We start from the raw sequence: 16,296 nt of genomic DNA on the forward strand, positions 1-16,296 counted from the left end.
TTGACTCTTGATCTCTAAAGAGACTCTCCTCGTAGAGTTGTAAAAATCTCGCTAAGTGACTCTAATATGCAGACAAGTTGAGAATCACTGTTTTAGAGACTTAAGTTATGGGCAGCTTGATGTCAAGTAATATTTTTTCAGGCTCCCATATTTTAGAAATGAAATGGAAGAATGATTATGGAAATAGCAAGAGTGAGAATAATAATAGAACAAGAAATTACTGTATTTTATGGTTTGTGGAGTAATTTGTATGTTAAATCATTGAAGCTGAAGAACAATTATGTGAAACTAGGAAGTGTAATCCCCATTTAACAAATGATAAAATTGGAATTCAGAGACATTAAGTGACTTGCTCAAGGTTACTGTGCTACTAAAATGGAGTCTGAGGGGCCTCCCTGGTGGCGCAGTGGTTGAGAGTCCGCCTGCCGATGCAGGGGACACGTGTTCGTGCCCCGGTCCGGGAAGATCCCACATGCTGCGGAGCGGCTGGGCCCGTGAGCCATGGTCGCTGGGCCTGCGCGTCTGAAGCCTGTGCTCCGCAACGGGAGAGGCCACAACAGAGGCCCGCGTACCGCAAAAAAAAAAAAAAAAATTTGCATAAAATGGAGTCTGGGACTGGATTCACCATCTGGTATCATTCCTATTAACCCATCAGTTAGGATTATGTAGGATAGATAATCTCAAAGATTTTTAGTCCCTTCCATTATGTGTTTACTTGTCTTTGAAATGGGATAATTACTTACTTAGAATGATTTATAAGAGTTAATAATCTAAAGCTGTGGGTCTTTATTGCTCTTTAAGCTAATGACTACTTAAAAAAATTTTTTTCCCTGTGTGTGTGTGTGTGTGTGTGTGTGTGTGTGTATTTTTTTTTTTTTTTTTTTTTTGCGGTATGCGGGTCTCTCACTGTTGTGGCCTCTCCTGTTGTGGAGCACAGGCTCACCGGCCATGGCTCACGGGCCCAGCTGCTCCACAGCACGTGGGATCTTCCCGGACAGGGGCACGAACCTGTGTCCCCCTGCATCGGCAGGCGGACTCTCAACCACTGCGCCACCAGGGAAGCCCATATTTTTAAATATGGGTATCTAGCAACTAAGTGTGGTGGCAAACAGATTGGGTAAGGGACAGGGTGAAACTAATTTCATAATACAGTAATTAGTTGAGTTACCACATAAAGAATGCTTAGGGGGATTTCCCTAGGTGGTTAAGACTCTGTGCTCTCGGGCTTCCCTGGTGGCGCAGTGGTTGAGAGTCCGCCTGCCGATGCAGGGGACACGGGTTCGTGTCCCGGTCCGGGAAGATCCCACGTGCCGCGGAGCAGCTGGGCCCGTGAGCCATGGCCGCTGAGCCTGTGCGTCCGGAGCCTGTGCTCCGCAACGGGAGAGACCACAATAGTGAGAGGCCCGCAAGAGTCTGTGCTCCCAATGCAGGGGGCCCGGGTTCGATCCCTGGTCAGGGAACTAGGTCCCGCCTACCACAACTAAAGATCCTGCACGTGGCAACGAAGATCCTGAGTGCCACAACTAAGACCCAGTGTGGCCAAATAAATAACTAAACATTTTTTTAAAAAAAGAAGAAGAATGATTAGGTATTCATGTGGCTTTTGTTCCTTGGAGGTAATTGCGCCCGATACACAAAGAGGACCCATCATCAATTTCCCCTCGTGTTAATGGTGGTTGATGTAGTTTGTTATGCATCCCTTGCAATTTACTTGTTCCTTTCCACCCCCCACACATTTTTTTTTCAGTCAGGTTGGAAACAATAACTCATGGGTGCTATAGTACTCTGCTGTCGTATTATGCTCTACTTACTGTGTTGTACATTTGTGTATAGGAGTAAAACAGTCTATTCTTTGGAGCAATCCTTTTGTATACTTTTTGGTCTCTGTGGCTATGGTTTCTATTATTCCTTTGCGTTCATGCCTTTTCATGCCTAAGTATTCTTGATAACTAGCCAGTTAATCATCAATGAGCTCGGCTTTGGAAGCGGTGCTTTGTGGTTGAGTGGCTGCAGAAATTTCCTTCTCTCCTTCCTTCATTTAGGACTCTCAGACAGAACTGGATCTTTGGGGAAACCCTGTATTTAACTCTGCATTAACCCTTCTATCTTTCAACTTTCGGCTTTTGTGGAGCTGTGGGACAGAATAGCTATGGTGTACTTGTCTTGGGAGAGATAATTCTAAGAATTCTAAGAAAGATCACCTTGAGAAAGTCTGTTTCCTTAAGTAACTAATGTTTTTAGAGTAAATATTAGACATTGTCTATTTCTATTGGTTCACTGTGCTTTCTCTCCCTTTAGCCCCCCAGGTTCGCCCAATAGTCTTGGCTACTTCCCTACAGCTGCTAATCTTAGCGGTGTCCCTCCACAGCCTGGCACGGTGGTCAGAATGCAGGGCCTGGCCTACAATACTGGAGTTAAGGAAATTCTTAACTTCTTCCAAGGTTACCAGGTCAGTACCTTGAAGAAGAAAAATACTCAGTGCCCTTATTACTTAAGTTGATGTGCCTAAAGAATGCAGCCAGGAAAGAAGCAAATTCTCTGAAACTCGTGTGTACGTGTTAATAAATAGATTTTCTTTATGAAGAACCAGAGTCAAAGTCAGGGGGACTAGTTGTCTGAGTGCTAACTTCAAACTCATCCCTTTAATAGGATTGGGGCTTTTCCATGCTGTTTTAATTACTTCAGCTTAATCTATTGATGCTTTTTTTTTTTCCCCAATTGGGCTGCTTTGAGAAAGCTCTTTAGGGCACACAGTGATGTGGGTGTTTCCATCTATAGTAAGATTGGCTAAGAAGGAGTTTTCCTCAGACGTGGAATTGGAGTATTTAAAAAGTAGTCCGAGGCCTCTCTGCCTAATCTGGAAAAATAAGGGTGACTCAGTGAATCTTTAGATGGTAACTCCTTAAAATGAGCTATAAGATATTCAGTGAGTCTTTTATGATCTATTAATTCTTGTGAAACTGATATTTACTCTCGTCAGTTTTTCTACGACTGTCTGTGTCCATCAGCTGTTCTTTGACTTAAGAACAGCTTGGTAAGAGCTCCTTAACAGCAAGCAAAATCTTCTCATTGTCATCTCACCTGAGCGGACACCTTTCCTTCCTTAAATCACATGGTTAGAACCCGAACTCCTTCCTTTCCTGCAACCTCTGAAAATCAGTATCTTGCAGCCTTTTAATTGCACTAAAAGCAAAAATGGTCTTTCCTCCTGGAGCTGAGTTGTGCTTGAGTCTTCAGAATTGAGAAGCACTTGTAGGCCTAATCATCAAATCCTAAAATAGCCCTTGAGCATTTACAGTACAGCATGATAAGGGCTGTGCCTGCAGGTGCCATTTCACTCTTAGAACAGGTTTACAAGCTCTTGGTATCCATGAATCATGGAGGATTGTGGAGCTCAGCTAAAATGATGTCAGTGGGGATGCCCCGAACCTACCAAGTTACCATGATGGAATATTTTTTGACAAATGGAGAAAAGCTGTGTCTGATAGTGAAGACTGAATGAAGGTGGACAAAAGTTATCTTTTGTTACTGCTTGGCCTAGCACATTCTTTCCAGAAGTGAGCTATTTTTCAGAGATCAGTAGATACTTTACTTCTTCCCTAAACAATGACGCTGCCTGTTGGAAACCCTTGCAGGAATAAAAATGTTACTTTCCGAACTTCGTATCTGATTCACTTATGAAAAGAGTAGAGAATTTTACTGAGGGCTATTGAAAAGATTATTTAATCTCATGGGGAATACATTTGAGTTTTGTATTTTCTCCCATGGTTTTCCAGTTCTAGAAAGTATAAGCAAAGTTTCAGGTTTTAGTAGTCAGTTGAATTAATTTCTTTTGTTTTGACTAATTAACTTTTATTACATTCACACTGAATAGAATTAAGTGGTCGTACACATATATTGATTATGAGAGTAAGCAAAATTGCTCTTACTATGAAGAGTGCCATGGCTGGCTTTTGTGGGTGTTTATTATACCACAAACACGTAATAGCAGCTATGTCTAGATTTATGGCTAAAAGGTTGACATGCTTCAAAATTAAGATAAACTGCTACAGACTGAAGTTATTTTATTTAAAAATTTTATTTACTTCTTTAAAAGATTTTTTTGATGTGGACCATTTTTAAAGTCTTTATTGAATTTGTTACAATATTGCTTCTGTTTTATGTTTCGCTTTTTCGTCTGCGAGCCATGTGGGAACTTAGCTCCCCGACCAGGGATCGAACCCGTACACCCTGCATTGGAAGTCTTAACCACCAGATGGCCAGGGAAGTCCCTGAAGTTATTTTATCTCCTAGTAGCTTCTAAGGAATCATTGAAGGTTGGAGCAGACCTAGTATAATCAGAAGCACAAAGATTCTGTGAAATTATTTTGTCTCAAGGCATTTGCCTTCATTTCTGAAGTGCTTGGAATTTATGAACTGGATCAATAAAGTAGGATTACATAGGAACCTGAATTATCTAATTCAGTATATCATATTATTCTTCAGTAGTTTGAGCTTTAAGGTAGTCACAATGCATACTTTCAAAATCTTCTGTGTATAACCTGATTTCATATCACGCTTACATAAAAGCTGATATTTTCTACTGCGTTTAAGAGTCCTTTCTTGCCTTCTTATTTATTTTTGCCTGTTCTCGGTTATTTTAGTAATAGCCGCTAACCATGAGAGTCTAGATTCTTTCAGATATGGCTTTGTCACAAGACAAAAATCAATGGATGGCTTTTAAAAAAAATTGTTCTCAAGTGTAATCTGTGTCTGTCTTTACCTATGGTGCATTTATTGCTGATTTCATGGGAAGTTTTCATTTGATTGTTGGTTATTTATGATTCATCCTACATAATTATATAATTTACTTATGTAATTAAGCAAATCCTTGGTAATAATTGGTTGAATGAATGAAATCTCTTAATGGTTTCTGTTTCTGTCTTTTAAAAATATATATATATAATATATAAAATGGCATATGTTATTATATATAAAATATATATATTATATATAAAATGGCATATGTCATCTTTATAAATGTTATTTTTAATTTTTGGATGTATGTTTCCTCTATCTTCAGCAAATTCTTTCTATAAAACTACTCCAACTTAATTTTTCCATACTTCATTTGGGGTCGAGGAGGCTGTAAAGTTGGAGAGGGCAAGGATTTACAAAAAGGGAAGAATTCTGATGCTAAGGCAAGAAGCAGGACATGGGTTCTGCTATCAAATCTGCATTCTTGTAAAAGTACCCGAGTTAGGCCCATTTTGATAAATGAGATTAATAGAATGAGGATTGAATTTACGAAGGCAAAAAGACAACTGTAAAAATATTTGGTGATGAGGATGTCATTCTGGTCATGGAAATAAATCTGTGTCTGTATTTTAGTTGATGGGCCTCTTATTCTGAAATGGGCTGTTAGGTATCCTTATATAAGTCCTTTAACTTTTTCACTTGCTCTTTGCATTAACCTCTACCGTCAATGGCTTTGCGTTTTCAATAGTGCTAGTTTTTGTTTCTCCTCGAAGTACTGACTTTATTCATTATCTCCTTGGGCCTCTCACTGCTTTTTACTTGCTGCACTGCTGAGAGAATTAGTTTGCTATTACAAATATATCTAATGCTATTTAAAGTTCACCAAGTTATATAGAGATATTGGGCTTATTGTAGAATACCTTGAAAATAGTTGGTGCTCAAATATTTGATATCTAGTCACACTTGTGGTGTGATGGAAACTGTACTATTATCAAGATCTGAAGTGTCTGGTGGCGTTGCAGTACGATGTTCTTCTTCTATCCACGTGTTCAATCTAACTTCCCTCCTAGTAGGGATTTTTATGGTATTTAGACGAGTTAAGTAAGAAATGACGACTTGGGATTAGCAGTTACATATATGGCTTGTATCAGTGTTAACTTGTTTCCTATGGTCTAAATGTCCTATAATTCAGTTGGTAGATCTATTCAGTTGAAATACTAACCATCCATAGTGACAATTTGTCCATCTTTTGATCCTGTTTGTTTTAACTTGCATTTTAGTATGCAACCGAGGATGGACTTGTACACACAAATGACCAGGCCAGGACTCTATCCAAAGAATGGGTTTGTATTTAAGGGCCCCAGCAGTTAGACCATCCTCAGAAAAGAAGGTAAGGCTCTATGATGTGAAAGTTAAATTATAAAGGGCCAAACAAATAGAGGTCAAGAATCTCAAAGTGTTTTTTAGAAGTCAGGTGGCAGTTGCCATCTTCCCTTCATGTGATGTAAGAATGTCAGAAATCTTAGAAGGAATGGAGACTGGAATTAAGGTTGTCATCTAAGTAGGTAGTATCTAAGCAACATATATGGAAAGAGTTTTCCATTTGGAAATTTATTCATATCCTGTGGAATACAGGTTGGGTATGCTTTCTTTCTTTTGTTTTTCTTTTTAATTGAGGTAAGAATCGCATAACATAAAATAAATCATTTTAAAGCATACAATTAAGTGATTTTTATCAACTCTGAAAGAAAATCCTATACCCATTAAGCAGTAGCTCCCAATTTCCCCTCCCCAGAGACCCAGGCAACCAATCTGCTTCATTTCACGTTTTTGAGGTTTATCCACGTTGTAGTGTGTATCGGTACTTCACTCGTTTTTGTGACTGAATAATATTCCATTGTATGGCTATACCACATTTTGTTTCTTTCATTTATCTGTTGATGGGCATGTGGGCTATTTCTACCTTCTGGATATTGTAAATAGTGCTGATATGGACAATTATGTACAAATATTTGAGTATTTTAAATTATTTTGGGTATATATCTAGGAGTAGAATCACTGAGTCATATGATAATTCTATCGAGTTGGTTACACTTTTTTTTCCTAGTTTCATTTTTTTTAATGTTGTGGTAAAGTAATACATAATATAATACCATTTTAATCATTTTTAAGTGTATAGTTCAGTGGCATTAAGTACATTCACATTGTTTTGCAAACATTACCACCGTCAACTTTTTCACCTTCTCATACTGAAACTCTAAATACATTAAACAATCTCCTTTCCCTCTTTCCCCAGCACCTTGGGAACCATTATTCTCTTTTCTGTTTCTATGCATTTGACTATTCTAGGTACCTTATAAATGGTATAACACAATATTTGTCCTTTCATAACTGGCTTATTTCACTTAGCATAATGGTTTTAAGCTTCATCTGGGTATACTTTTAAATATGCTCCATTCCAAAATGACTGTGAGGTTTTTGTTGCATGTCTTTCTTCTCTTTTAAACTAAATCTAGAAGACCCAACACAGCCATCAGTCAATCAATCAATCAGTCAATCAATAAAAGAAAAAAGTCACACTATCTGTCTTCTCATGTAGCCTAGTCCTCTCAAACCAGCCAATATTTGTTGACTGCCCCAAGAACTACTGTAGATATGCCTCTTTTTTTGGTCATAAAAGACCCCCAAGGACAGCTCACAGTCTATTAAAGATGCCCAAGTTTCCCTCCAGAGAAGGAGATTGTGATGGCGGGCTGGAAGGAATGCCTTCTCAGATGGCCAGGGTTCTGGTACCCCCTCACTTTCACTGTGAGTTCCAAGTCTCATACTCCTAGGATTTCAAAGGGGCAGGGTCAGCTCATAAATTTAAATCTGTCAACAAGTGCTTCTTAACTATATTTACAACTATATTTTGCATACATATGGAGATGATAATTCTTTAGAGGTGACATTTCCCTTCTCTGTAAAAATTGGGAAAAAATCTCTTCTACATATGTAACATTTTTGGGGGGTGAGAATTAGGTGGATTAATAAGTATAAAGTTATACAAACTAAAGTTCTTTATGTATACAAATAACTATTTTGTTGCTATGATCACAATAATCATTACACGGGCAATGTTTTTGACTACTATCTACATTTCAGACATTTTTCAGATTTCACCAGTATTTCCATTAATGTCCTTTTTCTATTCCAGGATCCAGTCTAGGATTTCACATTTAGTTGGCCTGTCTCCTTAGTGTCCTCTGGCCTGTGTTAGTTTCTCAGTCTTTGCTTATTTTCTAGACCTTGACAATTCTGAGTTATGCTGCTTTTGAAGTCTTATGGGCTGTCCTTTAGTTTGAATTTGTTTAATGTTTTTCTTGTGATTAGGCTGGGGTAATGGGTGTTAGGAAAGAATACATAGAGGTGAAGAGCCCCTCTCATGAGATCTCATGATACGTAATATCTGCTGTACTATACCCACATGACCTCCCTGGTGGTATCAATTTGATCATTTGGTAAATGGCTTCATCCATTCAGGCTGTCCTAACGCAATTCGATGGACTTGGGTGGCTTATAAACAACAAATATTTACTTTCTCATAGTTCTGAAAGCTGGGAAGTCAAGATAAAGTGCTTATAGTTTTCTTTGCTTTTTTGTGAAAACTTTTGTCTGTATACTAGTTATTTTTGGAGATTCTTGCAATATATTAAGCCTGGTATTCTCACAACAGCTAAATTTTATGCAAAAAAACAAAACAAAACAAAACATCTCCATGTAACTCATTTGAAGAGTGTTTTTTATACTTGGTCTCTTAAGTGTATAGTTTAGATTACTTTGTGGATTGAAAAATCATTTTTTGTTTTTGGATCAATATTTTAGTTTTTGGCCCAAAAATTCAAGGTATCTTTTGTTTGTTTTTGTTTGCTTGATTTTAGAGATTTCAGTTTTGTTTTGTTTTTTAATTATTTATTTATTTAGCTAGCTAGCTAGCTAGCTAGCTGCATCCGGGTCTTGGGCACCCAGGGTCTTCGTTGCAGCATGTGGGATCTTTAGTTGAGACATGCAAACTCTTAGTTGCGGCATGTGGGATCTAGTTCCCTAATCAGGGATTGAACCTGGTCTCCCTGCATTGGGAGCATGGAGTCTTAGCCCCTGGACCACCAGGGAAGTCCCTCAAGGTATCTTTTGGATAAAAAATGTAGCTTTCAAAATTAGACAAAACTTCTGTCTTCCTCCTCCAACTAGTATTATAAAAATGGGCAAGAATAACAGATAAATGCTGATTCTATTGATTTAAATGACAAACAGGCTTTCTTTGATTAAAGAATCTGAGTTATGGGTTTTATTTTATCTTTAATATAAGGAAGAAGAAGCTGTTCTTCTGTCCTAACAAAAAAATCTCACCTATGAATTATACTTTCAGAAAAGAGATGTCAGAATTACTGGGAGGAAATAAAATATTACAACTAATCAGAATTGCAAGCTTTTTTTTTAAGGGGTTTAGGTTCATTCCATAGGGCATAACACCAGTTGGTGAAATCCAGATATCTTAAAAGAATTCTTGGTACATAGTACTTTTAATGACAGTTTAATGCAAAATACAACATTGTATGTTTTAACACAGACCTTACTAGAAAGGAAAGACTGATTTGTGGATACTTGCAGTTGTAGCTTCAAAATTGTCTTTGCATAATAGTGTTTGCTTTCCTGCAGCTAAAGGGGAATAGGAAACATTTTCTCCTTATTTGTCTGAGATCTTCTATTTTTTGCTGGCAGCTAGGAATGTGCTCTTTGCTAAATGCTAAAATTCCATTGGATACCACTGGGATTAAAAGGCAGGTCTGAGAAGGTTAAACTTTTAATTTCTTCTGAACTCTTCCACATTTTGACAAAATATGAAGGTATAATTTTCAGCATCTACAATGGTTTCCTACTAGAATACTAATAGTATGGGCTGAGAATGAGGAAGGTAGAATTCATTGACTCTGATAACAGACAGGTCCACAGTTGACTGACTTGGCTAGATCCAAGGGCTCACTCTCAACCAAACTCTCTCCATGACGTACCCCCAGCAACTCTTGCCTTCCCACCCTTCCATTGCAAGTCCAGAGGAAGCCAGGAATTCAGTGTCACTGGCCCCACTTTAAGTCCATCTCTGAAACCACTGTGGCCAAGGATATGCAGGGCTCTTATTGGCTATATCTGAGTCACGTGTTGGGCTCAGCAGTAAAGTTGCCTCTTTATGGCCTTGAGATTGGGTGAGGGGCAGTCATTTAAGGAAAATCTGTTGCTATTGCCAAAAGAAGGACAAAATAGTTAATGGACAATAATGTTGTTGGGTCATTGATAGAGATTTTCTTGTCTGTACCAAGGAGGAGGTTTCAATGCATAATGTTTAAAGCTAAATGTTAACTATGGTCACTTTGTAAACCACATTTTAAAAGCGAGTTCTAACAAATGTTTCTCTGTTCTTAAAGTACCTGAATCTAAATCTCTACCAATTTTGGAATCTGTTCTAAAAGCAAATCTAGTCTTAACCACAGTTACAAACTGGCCATGTGAATAAGGCTGAACTCTGAACAGCTATCTTTATTTCTATCTTCATTTCTGTTTCTCATTTACATGTCAAAGTATACACATGCCTAGTTACAGTTTTCATTTTAAAGATTTTGTGTGGTGTATAAGAAAAATAGCACAGTGGAACTAATTTACATTCAAATTCTAGATCTTCCAATTATTGGCTTAATTGCTCTGTGCCTCAGTTTCCCCATCTGTAAAGTGGGGATAACATGGTAATATAATAAGGTGGTTGTAAGGATGAAATAATCCACATAAAGGTGGCTTTTATTGATTAGTCACTGACATGTAGAGCTCATGTTTGCTACAGTGTCAGTGTCATTCCTCAGTGCTTCTTTTTTTTGGCCGCCCCACACGGCATGTGGGAACTTAGTGCTCAGACCAGGGATCGGACTTGCACCCCCTGCATTGGAAGTGAGGAATCCTATTGACTGGACCGCCAGGGAAGTCCCCTTTCAGTGCTTCTTACTGATACAAATATTCTTGAAATTTTTAAAAATTTCTTATACTAGAATTTAATTTAAAATTTTTGTCTTAATGGTTTAATTTATTTTTAAAATGGTATTAAACCTCTAGTATCAGTAAAATGTTCTGATAACTTGGGAACCCAGAATAAGGAATGAGGAGAATAGTCTCTTCACAGAAGAATTAAGTGGGGAGGTGAAAACACACACGTCATCCCATGCATGGTAATACAAAGGGTAGGGTATTGTGGAAATGCCAATTATCACATAAATTTCACTTGTCAGCACTGTATTCCCTGAGAATTTGCTGGGTAAATCCCAATTCTGTCTGTGTAAAATAAAAATTTGGACTACCTAAAGGCTTTTTCAGACCGTTTAGAATTCAGAATCTCTTTTTTTATGGCTACTAAGTATTGTAAAATTTAGAGACTATAATTTTTCCTTTGTTCATTTTTTTCAGTGTTTGAAAGATGTATGGTGATCCTGAATCCTTCAGACATAGGACAACTTCTAGCAACTTCAGGAGAAGTTTGTCTACACTCAGGCTGCAGTATTTTCAGCAAACATGATTGGACAGTGGGCCTGTGCCCTATCTTTTGATGGAGTGAAAAATTTGAGCCAGTGAAGCCAAATTATTGCAAGCAGCATGCTTGGCTCCTTGCTGATTGCAAATAGGCATTTAAAATGCGAATTTGAAATCGGGTGTCTCCATTACTACCAGCTAACGTGGCATCATAGGTGTTTCCTAAGTTTTAAGTCTTGGGGGAAAAAAATACTCCACTAGTGTCTACTATCTCCATCAGGAACTCTGTTATGAAAGCTTCATTTTTGTGTGTTCCCACTCTTTTCTCCCCATCTTCTGCACAATCACGTGCTCTTCCTAAGTAACTCAAGAATAAGGTCCTGGAATAAAGTCACAAACTTACAAAAAAGAAATAAAACTAATATTTTCCCAGTCTCTTGGCCATCACAGTGTCTTACAGTTAAAAGCCACCGAAACTATTTTTAAAACACCTTGGAAGAAGTGAGGTGAAATGGTACACCCACCACAAAACATACATAGTTCAAAAGTTGGATTTTTTCTCAGTAGGTATCAATTGTAAATAAGAATGAACTAGGGGCCAAAATGTAAAACCAAAAATGAAGCAGCTACGTGTAGTTAGTAATTTCTAGTTTGAATTGTAATTGAATATTATGGCTTCGTATGTATTATTTTATATTGTACTATTCCCATTATTGATGGTTTGGACTTTAATAAGGAATTCCATAGTTTTTAATATCACAAAATGAGATATTTGAACAGTGTATTCTAGAAAGCAATATACTAACTAAAGTGAATGCTTGTATATATTAAGATAGCCTTAAAACTTTTTCTCTAATGCCTTAACTGTCAAATAATTAAAACTTTTAAAAGCATAGGGTTATAGTCAGCATGCTAGACTGAGAGGTAAACACTGATGTGGTGAGAACAGGTACTGATGCTGTCAGTGTTTAGCACTATGTGTTTAGCTGTGTTTATGCTCCAGAAGTGCAATATTAGACACTAGCTAGATAGTACTGCTGCCTCGTGTAACTCCAAAGAGGAAACGGGATTTGATTAATTGAGTGCACGTTTCTTTAATTTACTCATATTGTCCTTAGCTTGGATGCAATGCCATGCAGATTTATGTGGCTGCTATTTTTATTTACTTTGCATTACTTTAACACCTTGAATGGAGAGCCAAACATTCCCTCTTCACTGACCAGCAATGGCCCTTTAACTGCAGTAGGAGAAATAAAAAGAAAAAAGAAAAACCATTTTGTGTGAAAATTGGTGATAACTGGCACTTAAGATCAGAAAAATAGTTCTTTATACTTGGCTACCTTAAGATGCTGTCTGCCCAAAGCTCTGAAAGACTTTAAGATAGGCAGTAATACTACAATACTACTGAGTTTTTGTAGAATTGTTACATTTGATAATAAAACTTGCCTGTTTAATCTCAATGTTTGCATTCTGTTTTGTTATTAGAAGAGTTAAGGGTAATGGTGGAAGGGTGTGGTGGGTAAAGCCTTTTTTTCCTGAGGTGGTAGGATATTTACCTAAGTTACTATAAGTATTTGTAAAAGCTATCAATGATTAATGCACTTCAGATACAGATCAAACAACTATCCTTAGAACATAAATCACTGAGACTTTGATTTTGAAATTCTTAAGTTATGGTAGTGATAGATACTAATACGTGGTCCTTGCATCTTATTACTAGGGCTCTATTTGCTTGACAATTTGAAAACCTATTCAAGCCACATAAGCCTTTTTCTTTTTTAAGGATTTTTTTAAAAAATTAATTTTTGGCTGCGTTGAGTCTTCGTTGCTGTGCCCGGGCTTTCTCTAGTTGCAGCGAGCGGGGGCTGCTCTTCGTTGCGGTGTGCAGGCTTATTGCAGTGTCTTCTCGTTGCGGAGCATGGGCTCTAGTCACCCGGGCTTCAGTAGTTGTAGCACGCGGGCTCCGTAGTTGTGGCGTACGGAGTTAGTTGCTCCGTGGCATGTGGAATCTTCCTGGACCAGGGCTCAAACTCGTGTCCCCTGCATTGACAGGTGGATTCTTAACGTCTGCGCCACCAGGGAAGTCCAAGCCATTTCTTAAAAGCCATATAATAAGAGCTAGAACTTTAGTGTTTCTGAATCCCACATGCTCCTCCTTTATTCCAATCACTCTTTGCTAAAGCTGAGTTCTCCAATATTCTCTCTAAGCCAAATTTATTTAGGACCCTGGTTAAGTCTTGTGTGACTTACACCACTTTAGAGTTACATATATTGTCAGTATCACTTATTTGATGTATATACTCTATTTTATAGAGTTCAATTCCAGATTTAGGTTATAACCTCAAGGGCAGGAAGTACCTGTATTTCCCTCACATTTCTACATACATGTTCTTGTTAAGCATTCACCAAATGAAGTTTAGTTCACCTAGACAGTTTTTCAGTCTCAGTCCTTGCCAATGTCATTTATAAAAATGAAGCAATTTCTTTCCATTTTGTGCTTCAGCTTTGGGTCTCTGTTATCTGCGAGGAGGCAACAGAGCTCTCTAGGCAAGCTGAGGTTCCTTTGCACTTTGATGTCTCTGGCAGGCATTTAACATTGTCCAGGCTATTCCTTGCCTTCAAGAAAAACAGGTTGCGTGGGCTAAGGGAATTTCCTATTTACCTCCTTGAAATAGCACCTCATGTAGTTGCCCTCCTCATGGCAGAAAAGGAACACAGGCAGTCAGGAGGGTATGGAATCGAGTAAAGCTGGTGGGGGAGGAAGAGACTGAGAATAGAGAGGACTTGAGTATACTAAAAAACCTTAAAGGTCCACCTCGTAGGTTTATAGTTGATTTCACAACTTCTCTTCCTCTCTCTGCTTCCCCTAGCTCTTTGGGGAAAAATTTTTTAACATATACAAAAATAGAATAATGACCACCATGTGTCTTTCCAGCTTCAACAATTATGAACTCAAAGCCAATCATTCCTATAGATTATGTAATCAATTGTATAATCTATTACATATAGGATTATATGTAATTATATAGATTATCCATATTCCTTTCCACTTTCCCCACTGCTGTATTTTTTTGAAGCAAATTCTTTGGGTCATGAGTAAAATGGAGTTCCAGGTTTAAAACTGGGCCACGGTAGGAAGTGCTCTTATTGAGAAGAGGAAAAGGATAAATAGGACTGAACTGGTGGAAGTAATTCAGTTTCCAGATGTCTTCTGTTTAAGGTTGAATCTCTACAGTTGTGCTCAGTACTCCATTCCCTAGCCCATGTGCTAATAAGAGACACAGACTAGACAGGAGGCGATGTAAACTTTGAGGACTGGAAGGCCACCAGGATGAAATTCAGGAGTAAGAGAGCACTGAGTGGGTGCCACAGGGAGAAATTGTTTTTCTACGTTTTTGCTGCCTCCTTTGTGTTATGTGAGATCTTGAAGGCCAAGATCCCAAAGGGTGGCCCGAGGGATAAAAGGTTCAGAAACAACAGCTTGACTTGCCCCTAGCTTAGACCTAAGTTAAAGGGCAAATGTCCTTATTTCAATGTACTTCCCCTCAATTCCTTTATGTGGAAGGTGGAGGGATATTTGGGGCCAAAACCCAAGCTGGTAATCATTATCTTGGCAGAGTATACTATGAGCTACAACCAAAAAAACCACCGAGAATATGTGTGATCAACAATAAAAAGCATTGTATTGGTTAAATGAATCTTCACAACAACCTATTACAGTAGGTACCACTATTATTATTTTTATAGACCAGGAAATGAAGGGTAGGTTAAATAAAACATACCATGGTTGCACAGAAAGTACAGGAAAGGATCTAGAATATAAAGATCTGGAGACAGGTTGAGGTGATTAATGCTCTCCTAATTGCTTAGCTGCTCCTCTTTTCCTAGCATTGCACAAATACAGTCCATCGTTACAGAGTCACAGAGTAGTGCTTCATAGTGTTCCTTTGGTCTGCCTTTTTACTTTATTGCCGGTATGCCATTAATTCAGCTGCTGAATTATTCGATAGCTATGTATTGTTGCTGTACTAAAAGTGAATGTTGATAAATGGGTAACAAAGCTGCTTATTACAGACTCGAATTTGAGCCAGTGTTTTATAATGCGTATAAAACCAATATGATAGTAAACACCAGAAACATTTTTTTTAAAAAAACCAATGTGGAATTCTCAGCTGGTTCTGGACGGTTCTCAGCCTGTGTGTGTGTGTGTGTGTGTGTGTGTGTGTGTGTGTGTGTGAGAGAGAGAGAGAGAGAGAGAGAGAGAGGGAGAGAGAGAGGGAGAGAGGGAGAGAGATTCATCCTTCCTTACCTGATGGTGTTTCTCATGATTTCTTCCTGAGCCACTTTCTCTATCTATTCTCTGGGCAAACTCACTAATTTACTTCCACACGCTTCTTTGGAGCTACCGGCTTCTAACCCCAACAATGCAATAGATATTTCCATTTGGAAGTCTCCCTGGGCGTTTCAATTTCAACATGTTAAAAAAGAACATATCTTTCTGTGTCCAAAAACCTGCTGGTCCTTGTGTTCTCTTTACTTCAGGAAACAGCACCGCATACCACCAGGTATTAAAGGTAAGAAAGCCTTTTTTTTTTTTTTTTTTTGCGGTACGCGGGCCTCTCACTGTTGTGGCCTCTCCCGCTGTGGAGCACAGGCTCCGGACGCGCAGGCTCAGCGGCCATGGCTCACGGGCCCAGCCGCTCCGCGGCATGTGGGGCATGAACCCGTGTCCCCTGTATCGGCAGGCGGACTCTCAACCACTGCGCCACCAGGGAAGCCCAAGAAAGCCATTCTTAACTTCCTTCCCTCACCATCCTAGTCATCAGTAACTCTCACTGGTTCTTTGCCTCAGTATTGGATTCTTTATATCAAATTCTGCTTTCCTCTCTTGCCAGTATGTTTTTTTAAAAGAACAATCTTTTAAATTAAAAACACAGATCTGATTACATGTTTTTTTAAACCACTTTACTGAGGTATTATTGAGATATAAAAAGCTGTACTTATTTAGCA

General features: G+C 38.4%; 1 protein-coding gene across 8 annotated transcripts in view; it reads left to right on the plus strand.

The window, feature by feature from the left end:
* ESRP1 (epithelial splicing regulatory protein 1) overlaps nt 1-12,746 on the plus strand; it is a 57,393-nt gene extending 44,647 nt beyond the window's left edge. For 3 of the 8 annotated variants that reach the window (XM_027131415.1, XM_027131416.1, XM_027131423.1), the window contains 3 exons: nt 2,299-2,449; nt 6,018-6,127; nt 11,224-12,746. In XM_027131415.1, the coding sequence (XP_026987216.1) occupies nt 2,299-2,449; nt 6,018-6,092 (226 nt within the window). In that variant the 3' untranslated portion in view covers nt 6,093-6,127; nt 11,224-12,746. The remainder of the gene's footprint in view (nt 1-2,298; nt 2,450-6,017; nt 6,128-11,223) is intronic. The other 5 variants (XM_027131419.1, XM_027131418.1, XM_027131421.1 and 2 more) reach the window with 3 other exon arrangements.
* The last annotated feature ends 3,550 nt before the right edge of the window (nt 12,747-16,296 follow it).

Source organism: Aethalodelphis obliquidens, unplaced genomic scaffold (assembly GCF_003676395.1).
Source record: "Aethalodelphis obliquidens isolate GAN/ISIS:26980383/991018 unplaced genomic scaffold, ASM367639v1 scaffold39, whole genome shotgun sequence".
Taxonomy (NCBI): Eukaryota; Metazoa; Chordata; class Mammalia; order Artiodactyla; family Delphinidae; genus Aethalodelphis; species Aethalodelphis obliquidens.